The sequence below is a fragment of the Gallinula chloropus genome (genome assembly GCF_964237585.1).
Source record: "Gallinula chloropus genome assembly, chromosome: 3".
Classification (NCBI taxonomy): domain Eukaryota; kingdom Metazoa; phylum Chordata; class Aves; order Gruiformes; family Rallidae; genus Gallinula; species Gallinula chloropus.
In genome coordinates, this window is record NC_140087.1 from 97,132,383 (window position 1) to 97,158,305 (window position 25,923).

The 25,923-nt window shown below is 40.0% G+C and overlaps 1 protein-coding gene across 1 annotated transcript; it reads right to left on the reverse strand.

Annotated features, from left to right (window-relative positions):
• Positions 1-950: 950 nt before the first annotated feature.
• GFRAL (GDNF family receptor alpha like) lies at positions 951-25,635 on the reverse strand (the record flags this gene model as incomplete). The annotated part of the gene is made up of 10 exons (XM_084261162.1): positions 951-1,038; positions 2,015-2,096; positions 8,076-8,174; positions 10,364-10,623; positions 12,595-12,922; positions 13,606-13,662; positions 14,369-14,800; positions 16,312-16,470; positions 23,145-23,279; positions 25,605-25,635. The coding sequence occupies 10 exons, from the start codon at positions 25,633-25,635 to the stop codon at positions 951-953; spliced, it is 1,671 nt and encodes a 556-aa protein (XP_084117288.1).
• Between the last annotated feature and the right edge of the window lie 288 nt (positions 25,636-25,923).

Here is a 25,923-nt window from a genome sequence, read left to right on the forward strand (position 1 = left end):
GAGACAACTAATAGGAGACGGGTTGTAACTTCTCTCTTGAGAAGTAGCCACTTCACTTCAGCCCAAGCAGGTGGCTCTATCCACAGGACATTCAGACTGCAAAGTTCCATCTCCAGGTGAGAAAAGACTTCTTTACTGTGCGGGTGACCAAGCACTGGGACAGGCTGCCAAGAGACATTGTGGAGTCTCCTTCTCTGAGGACATTCAAGACCTGTCTGCTCTAGGTGATCCTGCTCTGGCAGGGAGGTTGGACTAGATGATCTACTGAGGTCCCTTCCAACTCCTACAAATCTGTGAATCTGTAAAATGCTTTCTAAAATTGCCATATTCAAATTGGAAGGGCTCTCATTTCCTCTTGGAGGATAAGAAAGAATAACCAGTTTCAGCCACAAAATACCAGAGCAGAAGCATTAGCTCAGATGGTCGGAGTTTTTCCTTCTCACCCACCGAGTGCTCCACCACCGAAGGCAGCCTACGTGTGAGCGTGGCCTTACAAATCCAGCATTAGGTGCTGGGGAACCCACTGTATGAAAATACCACACATGTACTTTTTAACAGTTCTCTCAAATGTTTCCAGGTGGATTTTTTTTCCCCCCCCACCAGATGAGTTCAGATTGGAGGGGTGGGTTTCACAGATGGCCACTGCTAGGCAGACTCATGCTGATACAGCATTTATACCACGGTCACGTGCATCTACGGCTGTAGGAATTGTGCAGCTCAGGGCAGATCTGTGAATCTATGCAGATGAGAGAGAGTACAGTTCTACTCCTTTTTTTTTTCTTAGCTCATGAAAGGCTTAATATGTGTTAATAAATATAAAAATCTTTCATATGCTCAACTACAAAATTCCATCATTTATAGTAGTTTTTCTAGTATATATTTTATTATCGCATATGTACAACAGGCTGGCTTTCAAGAATAGCCTTAAAAAGCATATGCAACAGAGTAGTTCATCTGTGACTTTTATAATGGACCATAAATGTTTCAGAAGAATGGTCTGGCGAGGGACTTCTTGACTCATGTTTTGTTCTGCAGGCTCTGAAAACAAAGAATGTGCATGTAATTAACAATAAACTGTACAGCTTTTTTTTGAACTTCGGCTTAATTGAAATCAGTGGCAAAATTCCCCTCTTTTTATGATGAACACAGTGGTATAAAATAATTCCCTTCACTGTTATTAATGTACTGTTCTTTCTTCCATCGCTTATATTCTTTAATCTGAGTTTTATTTATATACTGATATTCCTGTAACTGCAAACCTAAAGAGAAAGCCCCTGTTCCCATATATCCTTGACTTGCCTTTTGCATTTTTCTGCATGATTTCTCTTTGATCTGCCCCTGAATTTAATAATGAAATTTGACTCAATATCCCTCCCACTATATATAGCTCCTGCTACATCATGTTCTGTTACCTATCATCTGACAGTGTAATTCTTGAAATCTGGCCATTTAATTTGGTCCAAGAAAATGTATCATTTAAGAAAAGGCCACGTTCATTTGACTAAGTGAATGCACATTTCTGTTTTCTTACCAAGCACTGGTGTATGGGCAGTTTCTCATACTGTGTGTGGGGAAATGTTTACAGAATCCTATCAGCAAAAGTGGCATTTGGCAAGAATATTAACTACAATAGCAGCATTCACGATTCCATTTCTAAATATGTTATAACGCTGAATATTCTCATTTCCTTTCTGCATTACCTCTGCCTGCTACAGGGCTAGGAAGGTAGCCTCACTGAATTTCTGCATTCAGATTTCACCTTCCCCTGCCATGGGACAGGAAATGAAACCTCCTGAAGCCTGGGATCTCTGCATGAACGGAGGGCATTGTAGATACGCATCGTATTTCACTCCTCCCTGCTGACACCCACAATGTCAGTTCTTTCCATTGCTGGGGCACACTGGACTGTTTTTAAAGACAATCACAGTGCCAACCTCTTAACTAAGTCAAAAGATTTTATTTTCTGCTTTTCCATTTTTACTTGAACCGATGATTAATATCCTTATTAAATTACCTGATCTTTAGGAGAGTCAACAGGACTATTCCTAGGATGAGAATGATGCAGGAGGAATAGGCAATAATGTAGACTGTTTCACCTAAGAGTGAAAAATCAGAAAGCAGACAAGAAGCATTTACTTCTTCAGTAATAAGAATCAGATTTGAGGTCTGCATTGGAACACATACATAGGTAAGCCAAATTAGCTATCAATTCTGACAAAAGTAATTAAAAGGAGGATAAGGACCTCGATAGTCTGCCCAAGGTAGGAAGAGCTCTTCCTTCACCAGACCCCTTCTAACAAATACCACCTCCAACAGCACTTCATTTGCATAGCAGTACCTTTTTACTCAGCTCCAGGGGAACAATCTGGTACTCTGGTTTTGGAGTGATTTTAAGGTGTTAATTTTATTCTGCGTAGCAGAGGAGGCCTGGCTTTTACTTACCTTTTTTTGCATATTACCATAATTGCAGTCTGTAGCAACACTTAATCTAGAATCAAGTTATTGTAAAATGGGACCTAACACTGTGTTTCTGGGCCCCATGCCCATGGAGTTTCCTCTTTCTCCTAGGCTTCTCACCAAAAAGTCACTTAGGCGGTTTATGTGCTAAAAATTCAAACTGTTGAAAAACTGGGATTTGTTTCAACTTCTGTTTTCCAAATGAATAGAAACATATTTTTTTCTGGAGGAATGAATCCATCAGTTTTGATCAAACATTCTGAAGGAAAAGTTTCAGTTAAGAATGTAACAGAAGCCCTGGACCTGGGATGGAGAGGTGTGGAGGTTAGATGACTTGACAAGCGAAGTCAAATCCAGACTTACAAACATGAGACCCTTCCGTTACTTTCCTGTTGCACTGATCGTGTCATGTTTATGCAATTAAGTTAGCTTTTTTCATACAAGAACTCAAATACAGAGGGACTTAACCGTTCCCAAGGTGCTCCACTTTACATAGTCAGTGAAAGGTTCACAAGATGAAGGCATGAGTCCCGGCACGGTCACTGGACCGATTATCCGGGCCGTGACAAGGCCCAGCTCTGGTCTCTGAATCAGTGTGTCTTCTGTGTGTTTGTGTTTGCACATGTGCACACACAGACCCTGAGCAAAACACTTCTGCATCCATTGTACGTGCAACAGATGTGGTGCATGGTGTAATGCAAGCACGGGCGGTACCGATACTGGAGCAGCTCCAGCAAGAGAGAGTGAATATGTGTTCTGCATGAAGCAAGCGATGGGCAAGAGCTGAGCAGGAGGTTGGACCTGCCTGGTTTTTATCCTGTGACGATGCTTGCTTTTTCTCAGAAAGCTATCCAAAAGCCAAGTTTTCCAATAAAAAGAAGGGAAAGCAACGATTGAACCTTCACAAGTTGTACAGGCTGAAGGCACCGCTTCGCGCAGCACACGACTGGAAGATATTTCATGCGGTGAATCTTTGAAGGAAGAGGAGCAAGGTGTGTCAGTCTCAGTGCAGGACTGCTAATATGTTAAAAAACAGATCAGCAGTTGGCTCCATTTCTGTAAGACGATGCTTTTTAGGAAAAGAATAATTTTTAGGTGGGTTGGGGTTTTTTTCAGTTTCTGTATCTTAACTGTACACTCAGTAAAAAACTAGCAGGGAGAGCTGTAGGTACAAGTGCTTCCTACCCTTCTGAAGCGGAAAGTGAGGTTCACACAGATTTAAGGCAAAATGAAGTTTTTGTAGTATGTTACTTACCACAAGACTAGGAAAGTTTTTAGGAGCAGCAGTCATAGATAATATTTTTCTTAAAAAATAATTAATAATAAATTTTTCTTTAAAAATTGGGACAAGTATTGAATTTTGATAGAACAAAACACTGTGAAATGATGAAACAAAATCAGAATGTTCTATTTTTTATAAACATCTTATAAAATGGTTTTGGTTTTTTTTTTTGGTAAAGTAATTTCTGGTAAAAGAGACGTTGCTTATAACATTTTTAGTTTTATGGGGAAGACAAGAAAGATGTTAACGATGAGACCATACTAGAACCATATATTTCTTCCTACTTTCTGAGAAAGGACAGACTTTGTATGGGTAGGAGAGGGCACAGTTTTGTGGCTGAAGAGCTAGTTCTTCATTTTATATATCCTTTGTGGTTTAACTACTTGAACGTGCTTCTTCATCTTCCCTTAAAATGATGTTGGGGTATGTGTTTCTTTATAAGCACATGTAGCCACAAAAATCCAAAGGATATTTAATAGCAATTTTCGCTATTAATCTATATCAAATCAGTTCTCAAAATGTGAAATAGCACTAGGGAAATCAAGAAATATAGCCATGATGTTTTGTCTCTGTTCACCCCAAACCTTTCCAGAATCCACATTTCTGTTTCTGTATGACATTACGGGCTGTATTATCCCATTTTGATCTCTGTATGCATGGCATTGATCATCTGAACATGTTCTAACAACCAGTTAAGGCTTAAAAAACAGTGCTCTAATCAGACAACTGATATTAGGCAGCTTGTAGTTCTGGATCAGTGAAGAATGTTAGCTCTCATGCTCTGTGCCCATTAGCAGTTCACTGGAATCATTGTATCATTTAGGTAGGAAAAGACCCTTAAGATCATCAAATCCAACTGTCCAGCCTGCAGAGTGCAGATAGATCCATCGCAAGCGTTAAAAACATGACAGAAAGTTAGAATTATTTCCTATAGTTGAAGTGTTAACAAAAGTAATGTACACAACATGCCTATGTCATCACTCTTCTAAGAAACAGCTGTCCATATTTCAGTACTCTGAGTGACCGAGGTGCAGAAGAGCAAGCCTGGTTTGGGTTCTCTGACTAGGTGGAGAAAGGGTTACTGATATCTGCATGTACCATGGAGAAAGAAAGGCACACGCTGTGTCTAAGGACTTATAGTAGGAGGTGGCTAAAATATGAGATGTTTCCAGATGTTTCAGAGAGTGAATTGATGCAAGTGAGGAGCAGTCATTTCCATTGCAAGGGAAACAGCTACAAGGCACTGGGCAGGCTGCTGTGTCTTATTGTGGTGGCCTCTAGTCATGAGAAGTTCATGGACACGCTCAGCTTGGGAAAGGTCTACAGCAGGGCTACTGCAACTGCATGAGGCATGTCTTGCCTGTCCTAGGATGGGCTGCAAACCAGAGAGACACAACAACTGGGGCTGCAGGTACCGCTGAAGCACCAGCAAGAGCTGTCTACATAGGCTCACGGGCATTTCCAATGATGAAGTTCAGTAGAGGATGGCTGTGCGCTCAGCAGCTGGAACAATTAGTGGGATTGCACTCTTGTGTAAATCTACCTGCTTATGCATACATAGTGAAATGGCTGTGAATATTCATCAGACGGATGAGTATGGCCGGTGCTCAGAGGTTTCTTGGCTACCCGCAGCTTGTCACAGGCTTTTTCCTACATTCATAAAACAATCAGATTGACATTGTTTCATACCTTACAAATTAAAGTCGCTGGAGCTGAACTAATCTCAGTTCCCAGAGCAGCTGGTATAATTATAGATAAACCCTGCCAATTACTTGTTTATCTAGATTCTCAGCATGGCAAAACTCCTCAGTAGGAAATATATGATAACTCTAAAGTTTAACACAAAATGAGATTAATTTCAAAATTTTTGGGTCAAGTCCAATTTTATTGTATCTCAATGAACAGGATAAGAATTCTGTATTTCTAGCTCACTCTTCCAGCCAAAAAGTACTTCAACTCCAAAGCTCTATGCTGATGAAAGTAAATGCTTATCTTCACACATGAATAATTTTTCAAATTAAAGTGTGGAAAGCAATCTTTTAAATTATGTGAATCTGTAAAATCATGGAGATAATTTGCATAGGATAAATTCAAAACCAGGCTATAACTAGGGTATAACTAGGTAGGCAATAACAACATTTTTGAAGTTTGGAGAATTTTTGCTTGTTTTATCACTTTTTGCTGTTGTTTCCAATAGGTCATAACGTTCTGGCCCCCATCTAAGCTTGCAGCAGGAGTCTCATTAACTTTTATATGGTTTGGACTCTGCTTGCATCACATCTTGTTAGCTGGGTATTGGCAGCTGGGTTGGCCTGTACCATTCTGTGGTATGTGTGTAATTCTCAACATTTTTAGAAACCTGTTATCATATGGCTACGCCAAAAGCTGGAATAATATTCAGCCAACTGAACATGATATAGGTTTAGTTGCAAATATATATATGAATATATATGCTTAGATTTATTATTTATTGTGAAAGACTCCTTTTATTAAAACAAATCTTCTCCAGTGGCATGATTCACAATGCCACTGAACAAAATGGAGAAATCTTACTGGTTTTTAAGCAGTGGGGTTTTTTGAGTCATAAAATTAAGAATATGTTGAAGAAATACCAAGTTTCTTCTGAGCATGTTCATCTGTAGATAGTCATTAGTTTGAGTTGGTGAATGACACCCTGTATCTTTCAATGACAAGCTAATTAAAGGATTATTCTGAGATTTTGATGTCAGGACAAGACACTGGCAAATTTTATCTCCTGCTTTCCAAGCAGAAAATAGCCAAGAAGCAAATATCTTCAAATATCTTCATACACACAAAAGGCCATATTTGACAACTTAACTATTTTGCCTCTACACCCTGGGATTCTTCTTGGGATTTGTTTTCACTAAAGTTAAATATTTTGTAAAGATGATAACTCCCTTTGCAGCCTGAGTAATGCACATTTACTAGGATATGAATCTGGGATGCTGGGGTAGATTTTTGGCAGTGGGATTTACGAAACAATTTGCAATATGGTTTCTATCATCAGGTAGATACCCAGAATCAGATTTTACTCCATGACCTGGCTTCCTATGAGACATTTATAGCTTAAAGAGTTCACATATAGTATACATGACAGGTCCAATAGAAGGAATATTTTATTGTATGGTTTAGGCTGGTCAGCATTCTTTTTATTTTTCTAGAGTCTCAGTTCAGCTAGAGATTCAGACTCTCTCTGTAGCTGGTAAAGAGAAGCAGACACTTCCAGCAAAGAAAGTCTGAAAAGGTGGGATTAATCTTCCTCTTGAGGGTCCCTGACATTCTGCTCTGGCTACATGGAGCACTTGGATGACATGCACAATTTTAATTGCAATTTTAATGCTAAAATTACAGCTGAATGTTTAATTATTCACATACAGGTCTCAGGAATCCCATTCCTATGAATCTAGTTTTTATACTTCCCATGTTGCCCACTTCAGCAATAACTGAAGGATGGAGGTGGTAGAAGTCCCTTCATTTTGTACTGTACGCAAAGCTTGAATTGTTTTTGCACTGTTAAAGGTGTTCAGTATGGAACAGTTCTGGGAACTAATTCGTAGCAATGTCTGGAGTATTGTCATCTGCCCCACACACGGTAGGACAAGGTCATTCTCCGCAGAGTTGATACTTGTGCATTAAGCTCTTTAGTGTTCTCACTTTGTAACCATGTCCTTCAAAAAATATGAAATTAATATAATTTTTAACCAGGAGAAAAAATATATTAATTCAATATAATTTAAAGTTATTTCACTTAATTGCCTGCTGTAAATGCATGTAAATAAAAGCAGAGGCAGCTCTTCAGCCTGTGGGATAGCATGATCCACAATTGCATGAGAAGGTAAAATCTGATGGAGTGTAACACAAGCCCCTTCTCAGACCACTTACTGTGGCTTACTAATTTTGTTGTTGTAACTACTATGGCACAAACAGTCAAGAGAGATAGAAGAGAAGTAGGTGTGACATCAAAGCTAATAATTTGTATTATACATTATGACTACTACTCTCTAATGACTGTACAGAGAGTTGGGCTCTGGCGGGCTTAATAGCTTAATTTCCCCCCATTATAATATAGTGATTGTGAGGCATCTATTTCAAAACCACTTACCACAGAAATTCATTCAGTCTCATTATCTTTATTTTGTGGTTATATAAGCTAAGCCAAACAGGTGGAGAGATTTTTCCACATCATGTTGAATGGGGGTGCAACAGGTGGAGCTCGCTTGCCTGAGCCCACACAAGGGACCCAACCTTTAGCCTTGCCTGTCACACAGAAGAGAGATTTACTACTAAAATCATGGAGTGGTTTGCCCAAACTCACCATTAATTGAAGAAGAATGGAGCTGTGCTCTGGGAAGCTTTTCTCCTGGCATTTCCGTATTTACCCAATGAAAACTTTCCTTCTTAATGGAAATTTGACCTGAATATTGGAAAGAAAATATCCATTCAAAATATCACATTAAAATAATAATTTAAGTGAATATTGTTGTTTGGTGTTTTGATAAAAGTCACAGAATTTATAAAGGCAGCTATTTAAAAATATTGTTTGCTGATACTTGACAAACAAGGTGAATGAGTGAATGACAGCTCTTCCTTTAACATCTCAAACCTCCTCTATAATTTGCCTTATAAGGGAGAAAGATGCTTTAAAAATACCATCTGCCTCAGGACGGTTTTCATTCTCTTTTCACATAAACTATTTTAGAATAGGGCCCACCAAACTAATATAGAAGTGATGAGAAATGGGTAGCAATTTGAGGCCATTTCCAAAAGGCAAAATTTGTTCTCCAAATGAATTGCTAGACCTCAGTCAACTCTTTCCCAAAGGCTGGTCCTCTTACTGGGCATGACTTCATGAGTGTGTCTGAAAATATGTGTCTTGTGTTGAAAGAAAAAAAAGTTTACCTAAAAACAATAATTTACCGAGCCAGAGGCTAAACCATGGAAGACTATGCATGGTCACTCACAATAATTGTAAGTGCTGGGAAATTTTTATTCCCTTGAGGAATGAAAGCAGTATGACAAAGGTTCATGTTTACAGCCTCAAACATTGTCCAAGTAGCAATGGAGCAAAGCTCCCAGTGATGTAATTTTTCTGTGAGATCCAAAAGTCCAACCCAGAGTTAAAATATTTTGGGAATGTAACTTTTTACTTTTATTCATTGCCATTTTTGCTTCCTGTTGTGACACTACATTGGCACTACAGTGTGGTGACACTACATCCACGCACGCTGTGCTTCTGCCTCATATACTAGCTGGTTCCTGACGGTTCTCACTTTTTGCTGGGACTACAGCAAACTTTAGTCCTGTAAACACAGCCCCACAATCAAACACTTGCAGCAAGGCAGTGCCGTACCAGAGTAGGAAGATGTGATGGTGTAAACACCACTTGTGGGTCTGTTTACACCAGTTCTAGGTCCCTTTTGCTTAGCCCTGGCAATTGCCTATTCAAAAGGCTTCTATGTTGAAAATCATTACCACTGTAAGAGTGAAAATTGCCCAAAGTTCACACACCGCAGCTGAATGAATTAGTAAAAGGGATTGAAGGACAGAGAGCTAACTGTCTCTGAACTGTCAGGCAGATAATGGCATTTAACACCGTGCCTTACAATCAAACCCATAATCATCTCCTCCTTCAGTTTAGCTGCATTACAGTTAGACATCTAGAAAAAAAGTGCTATCAAAGTTCACAAGACTGCAAATGTTCTGTAAAGTAGGTGCCAATCCTTTACTGGGCCTAAGGACCCAGACCGGTTTTGTTTAACTAGCAGGAATTTGTTGCACCACAGGAGCAAGCAAGCTTCTGTTCTTCTATCCCAGTTAGGCTGGGGAAGTTTCCATAACAAAAAAAAATCACTCAACATTTTATCCTGAGATTGCTTCAGGGAATGGCAAAAGCTCATGAGCAATTATTTGATTATTATGACGTGAGGGTCATCTTTTTGCTTTGTAGGTAAAGAGTAACTAACACAATGATGTGATCACTCATTTAGCCCATTAAATACATCCGTGAAGCAAGTAAACAAAAAAATAACATTCATCAGCAAAATCACTGCCAGTAGCCTCAAATCTAAGCGTGCTATGGTATCACTTTTCCAGGGGAGTTGTTGTATGATTTTTAATCTTTTCTCAGTCTGAGATTTAGTAGCGATTAACTAAACTTAAGGGCAGTGTTTCAGCAACTTGATTTTAATTTCTGGGTAGGCTTTGAGTGACAAGAAAAAAATTACAGCCTAATCAGTGGTAACATTTGGGCCACTAAAATTAAAAAAATCAACCCCAAGCTAATCCATTGAATGAAATGCATGCATGCAATTGGTACATGTTTTTAAAAAGACAGTCCATCAGATGGAAAGATGAAATAGTCAGTGCTTTTCATTGAAATCTTTAGATTTAGTTACCTCTCCCAAGCTAGGTTGTATTATTACCTATAGAAGATGATTGGCATAGGATATGATCCATTAACAAGTATACCCTAAGAGGATTTAATTAGCAAAATAAAAATCTCACTGAAATCAGTAGTAGCAAAGATATAATAAAGATTTTGTGTAAATTGGCATTTTGATACTCAAAATCGGATTTTTTTAAGAAGTTTGGTGTGTTACTCACGCAGCTCACTGAAGCAGGATTTGCTGTGAAGCATGTGATGGAAGAGCTGGCACAGAGGCTGCTCCACGGGGGGTAAATTCTGGCAGGTACACTCCACCCGCAGCATCGTGCCCCAGTTGCTAACGTAGGCTGCTTTGCAATCAGTGTTTGCAGAGCAGGGCATGTCATCCTTGATTAAAGTTTCTAGACAAGCTTCATCATCGTAGCATTTTTTTGTCACGTGTCTCCAACACTTGGACCGAAAAATTGTGTATTTTTTCCTGGTGGGAAATAAAAAATAAAGCAAGCAGCATACAATAATAGTTTAAAAACTCTTCAGAAAAAAAAATCTTCACACTTCTTAAAAATCACAATGTTCTGTGATACCTGACCTACATTCTGCTCTGATTTGCACCTCATTGGTTAAAGTGAAATGTGTAAAATTGTAGTTTGAAGAAAAACTTGGTTTTACTGGAAAAGTTTTTGAGAAAAAGCAACTGCACTTCTAATCAGCACCTGTGGAGATTTCCCCAGGGTTGACCAAAAATCAGTATGAATACCAACAGTCTCAGATCCTCAGAGAAGAAATGCAGTATGGGGGAGTAGACCAGTCATCACAGTGAAACCACACCAGGTGCTGTTCCAGTGGATCAGTTTGTTGGGCAGTGTGAAGGAAGAATTAATATACAATTAACAATGGCAATCCTTCCTACCCTGAATTCTAACAAAATGCAAAAAGTCCAAAGCTTGGGAAAAATAAAAGAAGTAATTTAGTTGACCTTGAAGATTAGTTGATAGCAGATATAAGCTATGAGAAGAATTAACTTGTTTCCCAGCTCAATAATCTCAAACGATTTCAGGTTTTTGGCTCCTAGGCTGGAATAAAATTAGCCTTTAAAACACTATGTATAGCAATAGGAAGCATCTATTAAAAGTTAACTAGGAAATCTGTAGATAATAATTAGAAACCAATTTATCACATTAAATGTTAGTGGATGATAAAGGTAAACTGTTGTGTGCTGTATGTTAATATATTAAAACATGTTTTCCTTAATCATAAAAGTAGATTATTAATTTACTGTTGATAATGTGTGGCCATTGCAAGCAGGTCACATGGAAAAGCATGGACTGTTACAAGATGGGCTAGGACATTATTGTGAATAGTTTCATTACATGAGGAAAGGTTTCAAAGCAGATGCCACCTCTGTGCTAATGGAATTATTTTTATTCGCCTCCTGATTTATAGATATGGCTAGTCATAATTCACAGACTAATTTTGCTAATTATATCCACTTATTCTCAGTGCCAGGAAACATTAATGTTCCCAGAATAATGGGTAATTCAGCAAGTCTCCATTATGGCATGACATGTGTACGCATGCACATGCACAGCCATGCATTTGTAGCCCAGTTCTTGACATAAAAAGGGGCAATTCCCACTGACGTCAATCTGAATAGTCTGCACAGATCTGAAAGCATCTCTTGGCCTCCTGGTTTGTGGACTAAAGGTTAATTTGAGTACAGCTTTGAGGTAAAATTCAGGTCTAATCCACAAGGGAACTGGTGACTACTCTGAAAACCAAAGTGGGCCAGTTGACCACCCGTAAATTGTGGCAATTAAGTAGAATGATGAATATGGGCTAATCCTGTAGCGTGTTTTCTAAAAGTAAAATACAATCTGAAAGCCACGTTATTCTTGATGAGTTTGGTGGTCTGTGCATGTTTCAGAGCAGCCTTTTTCAAGTACCAGTATGCTTGAGACAAAAAGAATAAGGCAAAAGTTTTCTGAATGAGCCAGTAGTATGGCCACTGGGTATGAAGGGTCAGACTCTGCAGTGGAAGAGGTAATTACTTTAACCAAACAAACTGTCTGGTCTGCTGCACAATTTGTGCAAACTGCTGGAGGGCAAAGGTGCAGACTGGCAGGTGCCATCTGAAGAAGGTGGTAATGAAAGAATGCCACATCATAGTTTGTCCAGCAGAAATGGTGCTAAATGTCACCAAACAGGTGGAAGAAAAGTCCACAGTAGATTCCAGACCTTTCTGAAAATGAAACTTTTCAGTTTATTTGTGGAATTACCAGAGTTGATGCAGACACCTGTGAAGATGTCAAACCCAAGTAAAGATATACAGGATGTACAGTGTAGAAAATAATTTTGTTATAGGTGAGATGTATGGCATATATCTATATAAACTGTACGGTCAATTCATATTCCAAAGCACATTACTGGGCAAAATCTTTCTTCTACATACCTGCACAGTTCGTCCTGTTCACACATGTGGATTACATCCAGGCATGATGGGGGTGGAACTGCAGTAATTGCACAGGGCTTGCCATGGAGAAGTTCTTTCGCCCTATGGCAGGACTCATCAGGATGGGTACAATCACAAAATGTCATCATTTGGGCAACGTCAAAAGGCATGTTTCTATAGAAGAAACTGATGGCTGCTTGACACTCTTCCATGTTGCACTTCCTATTTGCTGAACAAACCTTAAGGTACATGGACAACTGTTTGTTACATACTTCATCTTCGACACACTCCTTGTTCACATCCAAACAGGTTCTGTTTGCTGTGTATGCTAAAAAGAATAACAGTTTTCAAAATGAAATCTCAAAAGAACCTTTCTCAAGAGATCATTGGTATTCATCCTGCCTGCAATATCCCCACTAAATACAAGTTTGACTCCAAAAAACTCTGATCCAGCATGTCCTCTTTTAAGCACATTGTGTGTGTGATATTCATATTCCTCCCCTACACTGCTTGGCCCTCATAAATAACTTCCCTGCAAGTTTCTGCCCCTGCCAGATAAATAAGGGAAAGAAAAATGAAAACTGGCAAGTTTCTTCGGGGTATCTAACAGTTTCTGGAAGCTAGTGGCTAGTGGATACCTGCTGGCATGCAGTCTTATGCTAGGCTATGTAATGAGTAATGGAGAAAAGAATACAAATTACATTTCTGTGCTTTTAAAGCTTGTTTAGGTATTTCTAGCCTATACTATAAACCTTCTGATAAGATCGAACTAATTCTGACTCTAAAATGTTTTATGGGATGAGACTTGCCTCTGTAAATTTATCAGGATCAGGACTGATAGCTGACATTTTGGGAATTTTTATCTACTCAGTAGCTTCACTGGAAATATGCTTGATCTAGTTACTACCTAATATGAATGAAAAGTCTTAATTTTAATCAAGATTCATTGCATACTACCTGAAAACAGAGCTAAAACCCATCATTAGGTTTCATAAGTAAATTCAGACTTACCTTGTTTGGAGAGAGCAGACAAACTCCACTGTAATTTTGTTTCTGTACTAATATTGTCTAGAAAAAATATACAGATACAGGTGTAAGTGATAAACCCTGTCTTAGCTTAGTTTTTAAGTTTGAAGTATTGGCTGTGTTGTTGGCATAGTGCCATTAGTAAAAATAAACAAGAATAAAACAAATTAGCTTGACCAAATTGGAGCTGCCAGTTTATTAACAAACTGATATCCCTGTTGCATATATTCATAAGTTTTGGGGTGAAAGCGTAGTTTATCGATGGCTGCTGATAATGTTGTTTACATAATTATAAACCCTGCAAATTCAAGAAGAGTTTTTAGAGCTGCTCAGCAGAGTATAAAGATTTCTTCTGAATAAATAAAGGCCAGAGGCCTTAATGTGTTCATTAGTGCACCCACTTTTCAAGCTCAGCTAACTGCTTGTCATGATCTAAAGTCAAGGCAGGCAGACAATTCTTGCTATTAGAAAATTATTGCTATTGGTCTGATGTTGTTTCTAGTTTTTGTGTAATTCTAAAAGGGACTGATTTGCATCAGGTTGTATCAAATTAACATGCTTAAGAGCAGTAAGTTTTGCACTCAGGCTACGGTTTTGCTATCAGATTATTCATTCACAACTAAATAAACCTCTTAAAATGATCCTGTGTTCAATGTTAAACCGCAAATGATTGAGAAAACCTTTTTCACAGCCTTATGCACATTATTGTTATGTATGAAAGCATTCAGATTGCTGGAATACCACTAACCTGTGATGGTGTCCTCATTTTTATCATCATCGTCATCATCATCACCACCATCATCATTTTCATGAGCTGCTGAAGCTTGGGTCTCTTCATAGTTTTGCAGACAAGGGTTGTTAAATATTCCCTTCCATATTTTAGTGCATCTCATCTGAAGTGGCTCTGAGCACTTGCAATCTCCCAGCACTGTTTTCCTCAGCTCTCTCCACGCTGACAAACACCCCTGGCTGGCCACGGGGAGCCTGCATTTGGCTGCGTCTGCCTGGCACGCTCGCTGGAAGCTCCTGTACAGGAGAAAGCAGTACGGGTCCTCCCGGCAGCGCTGTTTTGCAATGCTGCAGTTCTTGTCTGATTTTTCGGGGTATCTGTGGTCTTTGGGGGTTCGGTGTTGCCTAAAACCCAGCTCAGTTTCTGATCTTGAGGAAGCTTCCAAATATTCTGTACAAGTAAGGACAAGCAAAGGTATAAATTAAATGGAAGATGGAGCAACGTCACTGGTCTGCTCAAAACAAACTCAGGAACAGGATAACTGTCTTAAAGCAATAAAAAGGATGAAACAACCCCAGTTTCCTTTGGGGCTGTATGTAAGCACATAAGAATTAGTCTTGCAGACTAATGAATCTTCCTCATGCTTACTGTGTCCTGGCAGCTGTACAACACAGCCTACTTTAACAATTCAGCTACTAACAGTAATTCAAGAAATCCTCATTAAAATCACTGCATCAGGGGATTCATCTCCCATGATTTTAACCGCCTCGAATTGGACATAACATGAATTATTGACTTAATTCAATTAATGATTTGTACATAGAGAATGGCATTTCCAGAAGATGGTTTATTTATTACCTAAAATAGTCATTTAAGTTAGACACAGAGAATTACTCCTGGAAGTACCCACCAACGCCATAAACTATTATCTGTAGGTAAACCTTACACTAGTTTAACTCCATCAAAACTTCTTGATAAACTGCTGAGAAATGTAATCTTTATCAGAAAAAAAATAAAAAGTTACTTAGGTTTTCTAGAAGCAAAACCAACTGTTCCAGTGACATCAACATCAACATCACGTTTTAGATACCCACTTTTCTTGTTCAGGGCAGAGAGTAACCCGTCAGAATGCTATTATTTGCCCTGCAATAAAGCCATATATTCTACTACTGTATGATGTACACTGATTGATGCTGGATCAGTGGAGAAATCAACCTTGGGTCTCACTTCCCAGTCTGTCATTCCCTGGCTGATTTTACCTCTTTTATGTCAGCTTTATTAGTCCAGGAGACACTGGATGAGAAACTGCAAGCCTTACATGCACCAAGTAATTCTCAGTTATAGAGATAGGCATTATGAAGCGAAAAGAGTCCTCAGGATAATAAAACAAGCAAACAAACAAATAAATAAATAAATTGATCTGTGCCCATTGATTACAATAGATTTTTAAAAAGGATGCATTTTATAGGCATTATGTACAGCTTTATGAATACAATGACTGTGTTTCCCATATCCAGTAACCTCCCCTAGTTGTAGGGAAGATGTTCCTGTACCACATTGTGACACAGATGTGACACCCACACTCCCAATCGTAAGGTGCCTGGATGTGGTCCTCTATACACACAATACAGATCCAGTTGCACACAAGCCTCCTTTGGCAACAAGTAGATCACAGCACAGATCGTACTTCCAATCTTGCTTTCCACTGGATTGCACAAGAGCTTTAGAAACCATTTGAATTTCTTGCATGCATTTTGTTTGTTTTCTTTATTTCAAAGCAGATACAGAATTGCTTCTGTGTATGCATGTTGGAGCATGAATATCACAGAGAAGATGAAACTAATTTTGGGGGAGAATTACCAGACTTGAGAAGTATGCAGAGAAACTTGAATCCAGCTAAAATGAGGGTTAGAAACTTATGTGTTTCTTTTTTGCTCTTCATAATTAAAACTTTGAGTTACCTTTATTAATGCTGCACTGTTTCCCAAGCAAAGTTGCGATGCTACAGAAATCATCTGTAGTGCAGACACAGTTTTTAAATTCTGGGTATTCGTCAGCCAGGACCTGGATGATCCTGTTACATCCAATAGCATCTTCTGCCTTGCATCTATTACCTAGAACTCACCGTTAAAATTATAACGTTGTTAATGTTTATGAGCACTTAAGGGACATGGTTACATAAAACAATTCAAGCACAAAAATAATATGTTTTGCCAAGAGAAGATGGTTTGAACTTAGTTTTGTTTGAAAACCTGTAATAATAAATTTTAAATAATATCCAGACTGATGAAATAATATTGTGAGTACAATATTGCCTTCTTTTGTTTGATCTGACCCATTGCCAGAATTTCTGTTTCTGTTCTCATTTCCAAAATACACAAAACCTTAAACTCATACCCAGGTATGTATTCTAGGTAGTTGGGGCACAAAGACCAGCCTAAAAAGGTGCACAGGAGTCGAGGGGCACATCCTGAATGCAGGCACTGAGACACTCTTGGTCCTGTGTAGAAATGAGGTTCCTGGTACGGGGATGGGAACTCACATAACGAAGTAAGAGGAGGTGTGGGAGGACCAGCACAGCCTGTGATAATGGTGATTTTAACACCATCCTGAGGGATGTCAGCTCTGGTTTGGGTCCCTCACTCACATGAGGATGGCAAGAGCCTACAGATACCTGGCCATTTGGATATGCTACCCTACAGAACAGCTTCACTGCCCTGTTTGACAATGACAACAAATATAAAGTGGTCCCAGAACATTCTGATCTTTATTTTTTTTAATAATAAAAATTAGAGGGATACCTTAGTTTTCCAGTCCAGTTTCAAGCCTGTTGCTTGTGGTGCACTTGGACTCAAAGACAAAAACACTCACACAGGCTGCCAGATCATATATTCCTTGTATGTGTAAAATTAAAAAGTAAGTACTAGTCTGTGGTTTCAAAGGTAAATCATTCAACCCTCTACTTTATGGGCTAAAAGGCTTTAAAAGTATTTCACTACTTATTGTTACTTAAGAAAGTTACAAGTTAGTTACTTAGAAAAGTTAGGTAAAATCAGTATCATACTATTTAGGGAAGTTTTACTTTGTGAAAGCCATGGTCTACTTCATCAAAACAGGTATGTGGCTCCCCAAACCACCACATTTCCTCTCTTTGTCTAATAGATACTAAGGATATCACAATATGTAAGATAAGGAGTATGTGCCTCACGAGATGCAGGCTGGTCACGAGGATCGGCTTTAATCTTAGCACGTTTGCTATTGTCTCTGCCCTGCCAGCGGTGACGCCTGGCTTCCCGCCTCGCTGCTTCCCCAGCGAGCAGCGTACAGCAGCACAGACCGCGCGAGGCCAGCAGCCGAGTGTCACTGCGCCACGGACAAGCTCTAATCTGATTAGAGTTTTGATGTCGTTTATAAGTTGTTGACACAAATAGCAATGGAAAGCAGTGCAGGGGAAGGCCTGCAAGAGGAAACGTGCATTTTGCCTGTGCCTGAAGGAAGGAGTGTAAGCTGTCCCAGAGTGCACATCCCTCTTCTGCCATTCTAAGATCCCTTTTCAAATGGTGCCTGGATTGCCCTTTCTCTAGGTGCTGTTGCTGACTAAGGGGGGTTTGGGGATATATCAAAATCTGCACTGCTACAGGGGGATGTCACAGTCTAGCAAGACCTGCACTTCCCAGACTCTGCTCCCACTTCACCTCCCCCCTCAGTGAAGGAGGAAGTGATAGTGCCTGGGCTTGCCTGTACCTCTCCTACTCCATCTCCAATTTGCCTTCTGCATTTTTAGAAGCAGAGTATGAGCCTGACCCTTAGACCTTAAATTTCTTTCTTTTTCTGGTATCCAAGGAGCTCAGGAGATCTACTTGAAGGTAACAAACATAGGACACTCCCTGACCATAAAAAAAAGGGTGGAAAGTATGCAGTGACAAGGGAACTATGGAGGTGCATAGAGGTGGGTGGATGGAAATTCTGCTCTATATTTTATCAAGTGAGCAAGGGATAATATAAGAATTTCAGGGTTAGAAAAAGAGCAACAAAGACCAGGAGGGGCTAGTGTAAAAAATTAGATAATTTACAAAATTTAAGACTCTTCTCCAAGATCCTGAGGACACTTCAAGGGTGGAGGTTAATAGAGGTAGGAGAATAAGAAACTCCTGGAATAAGAAAATCCTGGTATATTTTTATGCAGCACCCCAGCCTCACTTATGTGTTTTCATGCCGTGTTGTGGTTAGGAGTCAGGTACAGGGGATGTGTTCAGAGCGGCCCCGTGCGTGGCGAACACGCTGCGCTGAATCACAGCAGCTGACAGCCAGAGGCTGGGTTGTGGGGCTAGGAACATGAAGGGCATAGACAGAATCAGGAAGCACATCGGATTTATGGGGTTCCCTTGTCTGGCCTCTTGAAAGCTGTGTAGAAATAACCTGTTATCAGTATCAGTCTGTTTATACACTGTGTTGATTCAGCTGTGATGAACAGCAGAAAAGATTTTATTGCTGGTTTTCAATTATTGTTGCTTTACCACTGATTAGTTCTAGGTCATGTATTTTAGGTTATATGTATGCTTCCCAGGCATTTGCAAAAAAAGCTCTCTGACCTAATTCTTGGCAGCCTTTATTCATAATTCAATTTATTTATGTGTACATAATTTATGTACATGGGAGCACAGATAGAAGCATGACAGAGTAGAAGCTGACACTTCCAGGGTGATAATCTCTGTTCTTGCACAGTCAGCTCTTCAGTGATCTCTCTGGGAATTACATCTGAAGAGTGCAGAGGAGAGCACTGGGCTTCCTCCTGTAGTGCTGGTGAGACCACATTTGGAGTGCTGTGTCCAGTGCTGGGCTCCTGAGGACAAGAGGGACACGCACACACACACACACATATATGGCTCCTGCAAAGTGCTACAGATGTGATTAATGAACTGGACCATCTGTCCAACAAGGAGAGACTGAAAGAGCTGGGATTCCTCAGCCTGGAGGAGAGAAAGCTCAGGGGTGTACCAATACACATACCCATGTGTGTAAATACCTGATGGGAGGGGAGTGAGTAAGAGGCAGGGACAGACTTCTCAGTGATATCCAGTGACAGGACAAGAGGTACACACCGAAGTACAAGAAATTACATTTAAAGGTCAGAAAAAACCTTTTTTTCAAATATAATGATGGTCTAACAGGTTGCCCAGAGGGATTCTGATGCCTCCATCATTGTATATACCCAGAGTACAACTGGACACAGTCCTAGAAGACAGCCTTCAGTTGAACCCGTTTGAGGACGGGGTTTGGACTAAGGTCTCCAGAGGTGCCTTCCAAGCTCAGTGATTCTGTTATTCTAAAAGAAATGTACTCTTCTGAATATAATTAAAATGTGATGCCTTAATATTAAAGTAATCTGAGATTATTTTTTTTTCTTTTGAACCCAGATGCTTCCAGTTCTGACAAATTAAGGCAATGTATATTCATGGTTAAATCAGAGCTCAGAAATTTCTAATTTTTTCAGTGAAATAAGGGAAGGAAAAAAACAACCAAACAAAAACCCCAAACAGAAAGCTCCATACCTTAAAATCTTCATTCTGCAGTATTGAATTGGTTTTGACATTTTCAAAGTGAAAACTTTTGATTCCATCAATCGTTTCTATCCTGACCTAGAAGCAGCCTCATAGACATTTTCACTACCATTCTTCTTTTTTTTCTTCCCCCAACTGTATCTTGGCAAAGAAGAGGAAGTGAAAAAAGGATTGGACTCAGAGGACTATAAACTGAGACTCTGAAAATGCTGTTGTAGTAGTAAAGGGAGCCGTGATGGACAGTTTGACAGAGGAAGGGGTGACTTAGTCATCTGGAGAGTGTTCCCAGACCTGCTCTGAAGAACAGAAGATGGAGACCTTGATAATGTGCATATTTAACTTGGAAGTTACAGTCTAAGGGACTTAGTTATTGAATTCATAGCACAGAGTATGTTTGTAGTTGAGTTTTACATAAAGAAACTAGCAAAAGGGGTATTTACCCCATTGTCTATTGCCTCCAGCTCACATGGTTGTGCTCAGCACTGACATGCCATTTCCATTCCTACAACTCTTCCATGAAGTTTTTAGTCTTGCATATTTAAACTACATCTGATGGACAGTATAATATTATTCTTAATAATTTTGCTGCTGGCAAATTTTCTGTTACTATTTCTGTGGGCTCTCTGAGAGGTGCCATCAGCTGCCTGACTGTGGGTTTACACCCTCTGGGGTCATGGCACCTAATAAGAACATTTAGAATAATTTGTCCTAGACCCAAGACAAGATCTGATTGCCCTGAGATGCTGGATAGTCCTTGCCAACGGCTATTGTCCTAAGGAAAAATACAGATGCAAAACCAAACAAGCAATCACAAGAAGAATATCTTTTCAGAAGGTTTCTCTGACCCTCTTACAAATGCAATTAATATCTGTGAATAAGCACATAGGACAGTAAGTGAGGGAAATGGCCTTTTAGGGGAAAATGCAATAAATCCACAGAAATCTTCATGCTGGCCCACTCCACCTGATGGCAGAGCATGATAAAGATCAGGCTACACTACATATACTGATCTTAATGTCAAGTAGTCTTGGTGCTAGTGCCTTTGTGAATGATGTGAGAGAAGCAAATCACCATCTTTGGTTTTGGGGAGGAGGTTTGGTTCTAGAGAGCTCATTTTTAAGTCACTGTCTTGAGCCTGAAAGTACTGCATATTCAAATACTTTTGTTTCAAACATCAGCCATATCTTTAAAAACTGTTCCACTTCACATAAAATATTTAAAAACTCAATAGAACATGAGCTGCAACCCATTTCCTTTGGGGACTGTTGTAACCATTAGGTTATCATGTATTTTTCATTTACTGTGTCTGTTTTTAAAAGTATTCAGCTATTCTCTGCAAAACAGATCTCTATCTGGAATAGGACACACTTAAGAAGGACCTCTCAGAGGATTTTCTGCTGTAATTATTTTAAATACTGCCTTGTGACTTGAGACCCTTATGTTCAGATCTCTGCAATAAATCACACAGACAGAGGCATTCAGGTAGCTTGCACTGCAGGTGAATGTTCTAGCAATGGGCTAGTGATCGTGAAGTCAGACAGCATCTTCTGCTGCCTGGCTTCCCGCACATAACAAACATGAGGCTCTGTCCAACATCAAGACAGACAGAGGAATATTCACTTTATGAACTCTGCTGCAGCTGAGGCTCAGAACAGATTATGGCATCAGGACATGGCTGGTTTTGTTCAAATAATGTCAATATAAGGAGAAAGGAGGTTTCCATGGAGTTACAGACACCTCTGATTCCCACTGAAGGAGAACCTGCCTCATAGAATAAAGTTGCTAGAAATGGCAGTTCTGTACCTAAATACCATTGGCTGCATTTACGAAGAGGAACAAGGCGTGGGCTAGGCTAATGGCAAGTGGCTGTGTCTATACCACTGCATTTCTGTGTGGTACCCAGTCTGGACTGAACCAGCTAGACTGTAAAAGTAGCATGGGGCTGGAGTCACTCTCAAAGCACAGTTTTGTGCAGGTAGCATAGGAGTTAGACATTTTAGTTGTATGGATATACGCTGTCTCATGACAGTTGAATTTGGGGCTAGAAAATAGTCCCTGGCCCATTTTATTTGCTAGTACTGATGTAGGCTTGGCAGACCAATGGCCTTGATGTTTATCAGTTCACAAAGCTGTCATTACCAGCTTCATCTAATGACACTACCATAAGGTACTGCCCCTCTTCTCTCTTCCCTGTTCACAGCACCCAGCAAGTGAATGCTCAACATGTAACTGCCAGGTCTTGGAGGGATTTAAAGAGAGAGATGGTGACTGATACTGAAGATTTCTTCAAGAAGATAATAGGCCTTTGGAGAAAGGAACATTTCCATCTGAATGACAGCAGAGATTAAAATGAGTTTCAGGTCGAACATGCAATACCTAGTCTTTCCCCACTTAAAACATACTTGTAAATGATACATCAAGTGTTGGCAGTGCAGTAAGCAGAGAGAGAAACTTATTTTCTGCTTGCATTTATGTCAGAATCCGTTTAACAATTCAAGGATGCTTAGTCACATCATAACCTGCTCTTTACTGTACAATCACTCCCTGCAAGTGAATCATTCTGACATGTAGGTATTATTCACTGAAAAAATGCAACACGCCTCCTTACAACACCACTTTCTTTGAGGTGTGCTTTATTTGGTTTTCTTTCTTATTCTAATGCAATATTTCAAAATCATTCCAAGTAACTACTACATTGCTTTGGGCACCTTGTGACATTGTAAAACCACAGAATGGTTTGGGTTGGAAGCAACCTCACAGATCGTCTAGTTCCATCCCCTTGCCATGAGCAGGGACACCTTCCACTAGACCAGGTTGCCCAAAGCCCCATCCAACCTTGCCTTGGACACTGCCAAGGAGGGGGCAGATCAACTCCTTTGAATTGTGGAAAGTAAGGTTGGAACATCTTTGCAGCTGCATATTAGCTTTGTTTATCAGGATCACATAGGAGCATAATTTCTGCAGAATTATGACTTCTTGAGGTGGTTCAGACTCTGACTATGTTCATAGCTCATAAGTTTCATTTTTCACCTTATTGAAGAGATCACACAACTGCTACTGAAAAATAGTAATGGCCATTGTCAAGGATTTCAGAAGTTGACTGTCTCTTGATGTCCTTTTCTCTTTAAAAACTCACTGACTTAATTAGGTTATGACAGCAATGTTATGATAAACTGTGAATATGCAACCATTCAGTAATTCAAAATAAAGCTGTGTACACCATGAAGAATTACCTGAAATATTGCAGACATCTTCAACAACATTCCAAACACTCTTACATCCGTTAGTGGTTTTTATGCATTGCTCTCTCAAGTGCAGACAGTCAGTAGTCTGGGCAGTAGATACACTTGTAAAGTATATGAAAAACACTAAAACCAGAAAAGAATGATAATTTAGTACAATAGATGTTGCAGTGACCTTTTGAATTTACACTTTGTAAATTACAACAATGTATTTTACTGTAGTTTATCTATAGATTCACATTTTCTACCAAGTTAAAATTAACAGAACAAAACTTTTCACAAATGAAAAATTTAATTTAAATTTTAAATTTTCAGAGTTGCAGTGTGGCACAATTTGTAATGGTTTTACCCCAACATTAGAACATCAACCATAGCTGTGTATGACATTGGTCTGCAGATGTACTGTGTTCAGTTTTGGGCCCTTCACTACAAGAAAGACATTGAGGTGCTGGAATGTGTATAAATAAAAACAGTGAAACTGGTGAAGGGCCTAGAGCACAAGTCTTATGAGAGGTGGCTGAGAGAACTGGGGTTGTTTAGCCTGGAGAAAAGGAGGCTAAGGGGAGACCTTATTGCTCTCTACAACTATCTGAAAGGAGGTTGTAGCCAGGTGGGAGTTACTTCTGCAAATTAACAAGCAATAGGACAAGATGAAATGGCCTCAAGTTGCCCCAGGGGAGGTTTAGATTGGGTATTATTTCTTCTCCCACAGGGTTGTCAAGCACTGGAACAGGCTGCCCAGGGAAGTGGTTGAGTCACCATCCCAGGAGGTATTTAGAAGGCGTGTAGATGTGGTGCCCGGGGACATGGTTTAGTGCTAGGACTTGGCAGTGCTAGGTTTATGGTTGAACCTGGTGATCTTTAAGGGCTTTTCCAAACTGAATGATTGTGTGATTCCATATATAGAAATGACTTGATCATCTGAGATCCATAATAATTATAGAAAGGAAGACGATATAAAATTCAGACAAAATAGTATTTTATTTGGACTGCAATTTCACAGAATCACAGAACATCAGGAGTTGGAAAGTAGCTCGAAAGATCATCTAGTCCAAACCCCCTGCCAGAACACGATCACCCAGACTAAATCACACAGGAATGCATTCGGGTGGATTTTGAATGTCTCCAGAGAAGGAGACTCCACAACCTCTCTGGGCAGCCTGTTCCAGTGCTCTGTCACCCTCACAGTGAAAAAATTCCTCCTTCTTTTCACATGGAACTTCCTATGCTCCATCTTGCAACCATTGCCCCTTGTCCTATCACTGGCCATCACTGAGAAGAGTCTGGCTCCATCCCCCTGACTCACCCTTTACATATTGATGAACACTAATAAGGTCACTCCTCAGTCTCCTCTTCTCCAGGCTAAAGAGACCCAGGTCCCTCAGCCTGTCCTCATAAGGAGAATGTTCCACTCCCTTAATCTTCTTGGTGGCCCCACGCTGGCCTCTTTCAAGGAGTTCTATGTCCTTCTTGAACTGAGGGGCCCAGAACTGGGCACAATATTCCAGGTGTGGTCTCACCAGGGCAGAGTAGTGGGGGAGAAGGACCTATCTTGACCTCCTAACCACACCCCTTCTAATACACCCCAGGATGCCATTGGCCTTCTTAGCCATGAGGGCACATTGCTGGCCCATGGCCATTCTGCTGTCCACCAGGACCCCCAGGTCCCTCTCACCTATGTTGCTCTCACACAGGCCAGTCCCCATATATAACCTGTACTGGTCCCTGAGGTTGTTCTTCCCCAGATGCAAGACCCAACACTTGCCCTTGTCACATCTCATTAAACTTCTCCCCGCCCAGATCTCCAACCCGTCTGGGTCTTGCTGAATGGCAGCACAGCCCTCTGGTGTGTCAGCCACTCCTCCCAGTTTTGTGTCATCAGCAAACTTTCTGACTGTATACTCTATTCCCTCATCCAGGTCATCAATAAATATATTGACTAGTACTGGTCCCAGTACTGACCCCTGAGGGATTCCATGAGATACAGGCCTCCAGCTGGACTCTGTCCCATTGATCAAAACTCACGGGCTTCTTCCCTTCAACTAGCCCCCAATCCAGCTCACTACTTGACCTTTCAGAACACACTTCCTCAGTTTAGCCATCAAGCTAGAGACTACACAAGATTTCCTATGAATAGATCACGTGAAAGAGAATTGACAGCTACACAACTGTTAGATAATGAGGATTTATTTCATAATAAAGTACTATTCACCTTCTGTGTTTTTACTTCGCAGATGCATAATTTCTTGAAAGCAACCCCCCCCCACATTTATGTCTTTGCTTCCCTGAGTGCACTGAACCTAAAGGCCATTTTAATTGCATAAAAAATTCTGAGACTTTAGACAGATATGGATGTTTCAAGGTAAAGAATTTTAAATCAGCACCACCTCTGGCTTATCAGTAGAAAATTACATTACCTTGCTAAGAAAAGACAAATGAGTTGGGGTTTACCTCTTTCATCAACATTCCCACAGTAACACATCCTTTAATTAGTAAACACGTATCTTAATTTTCTATAATATTAAGTTTCAGACACTGATTTCAGGCCTTATCCAACTAGCTACTGAACACCAACAGGAGTGTTTTCCTTAGTATGGGAGATGCTGTGTCCTTCAATACCTAAGTCTCCTTTTTTCCTTATGTTCAGGCAAGTTCACACAGAATTTGAGGAATTTCCAGAACCGTTTAATTCCTTAAACATCATCTGTAAGAGGCATGAAATATTTCCTCAGGATTTGTCCTGATCCTCTCCAGGGATATGAAATTTTTC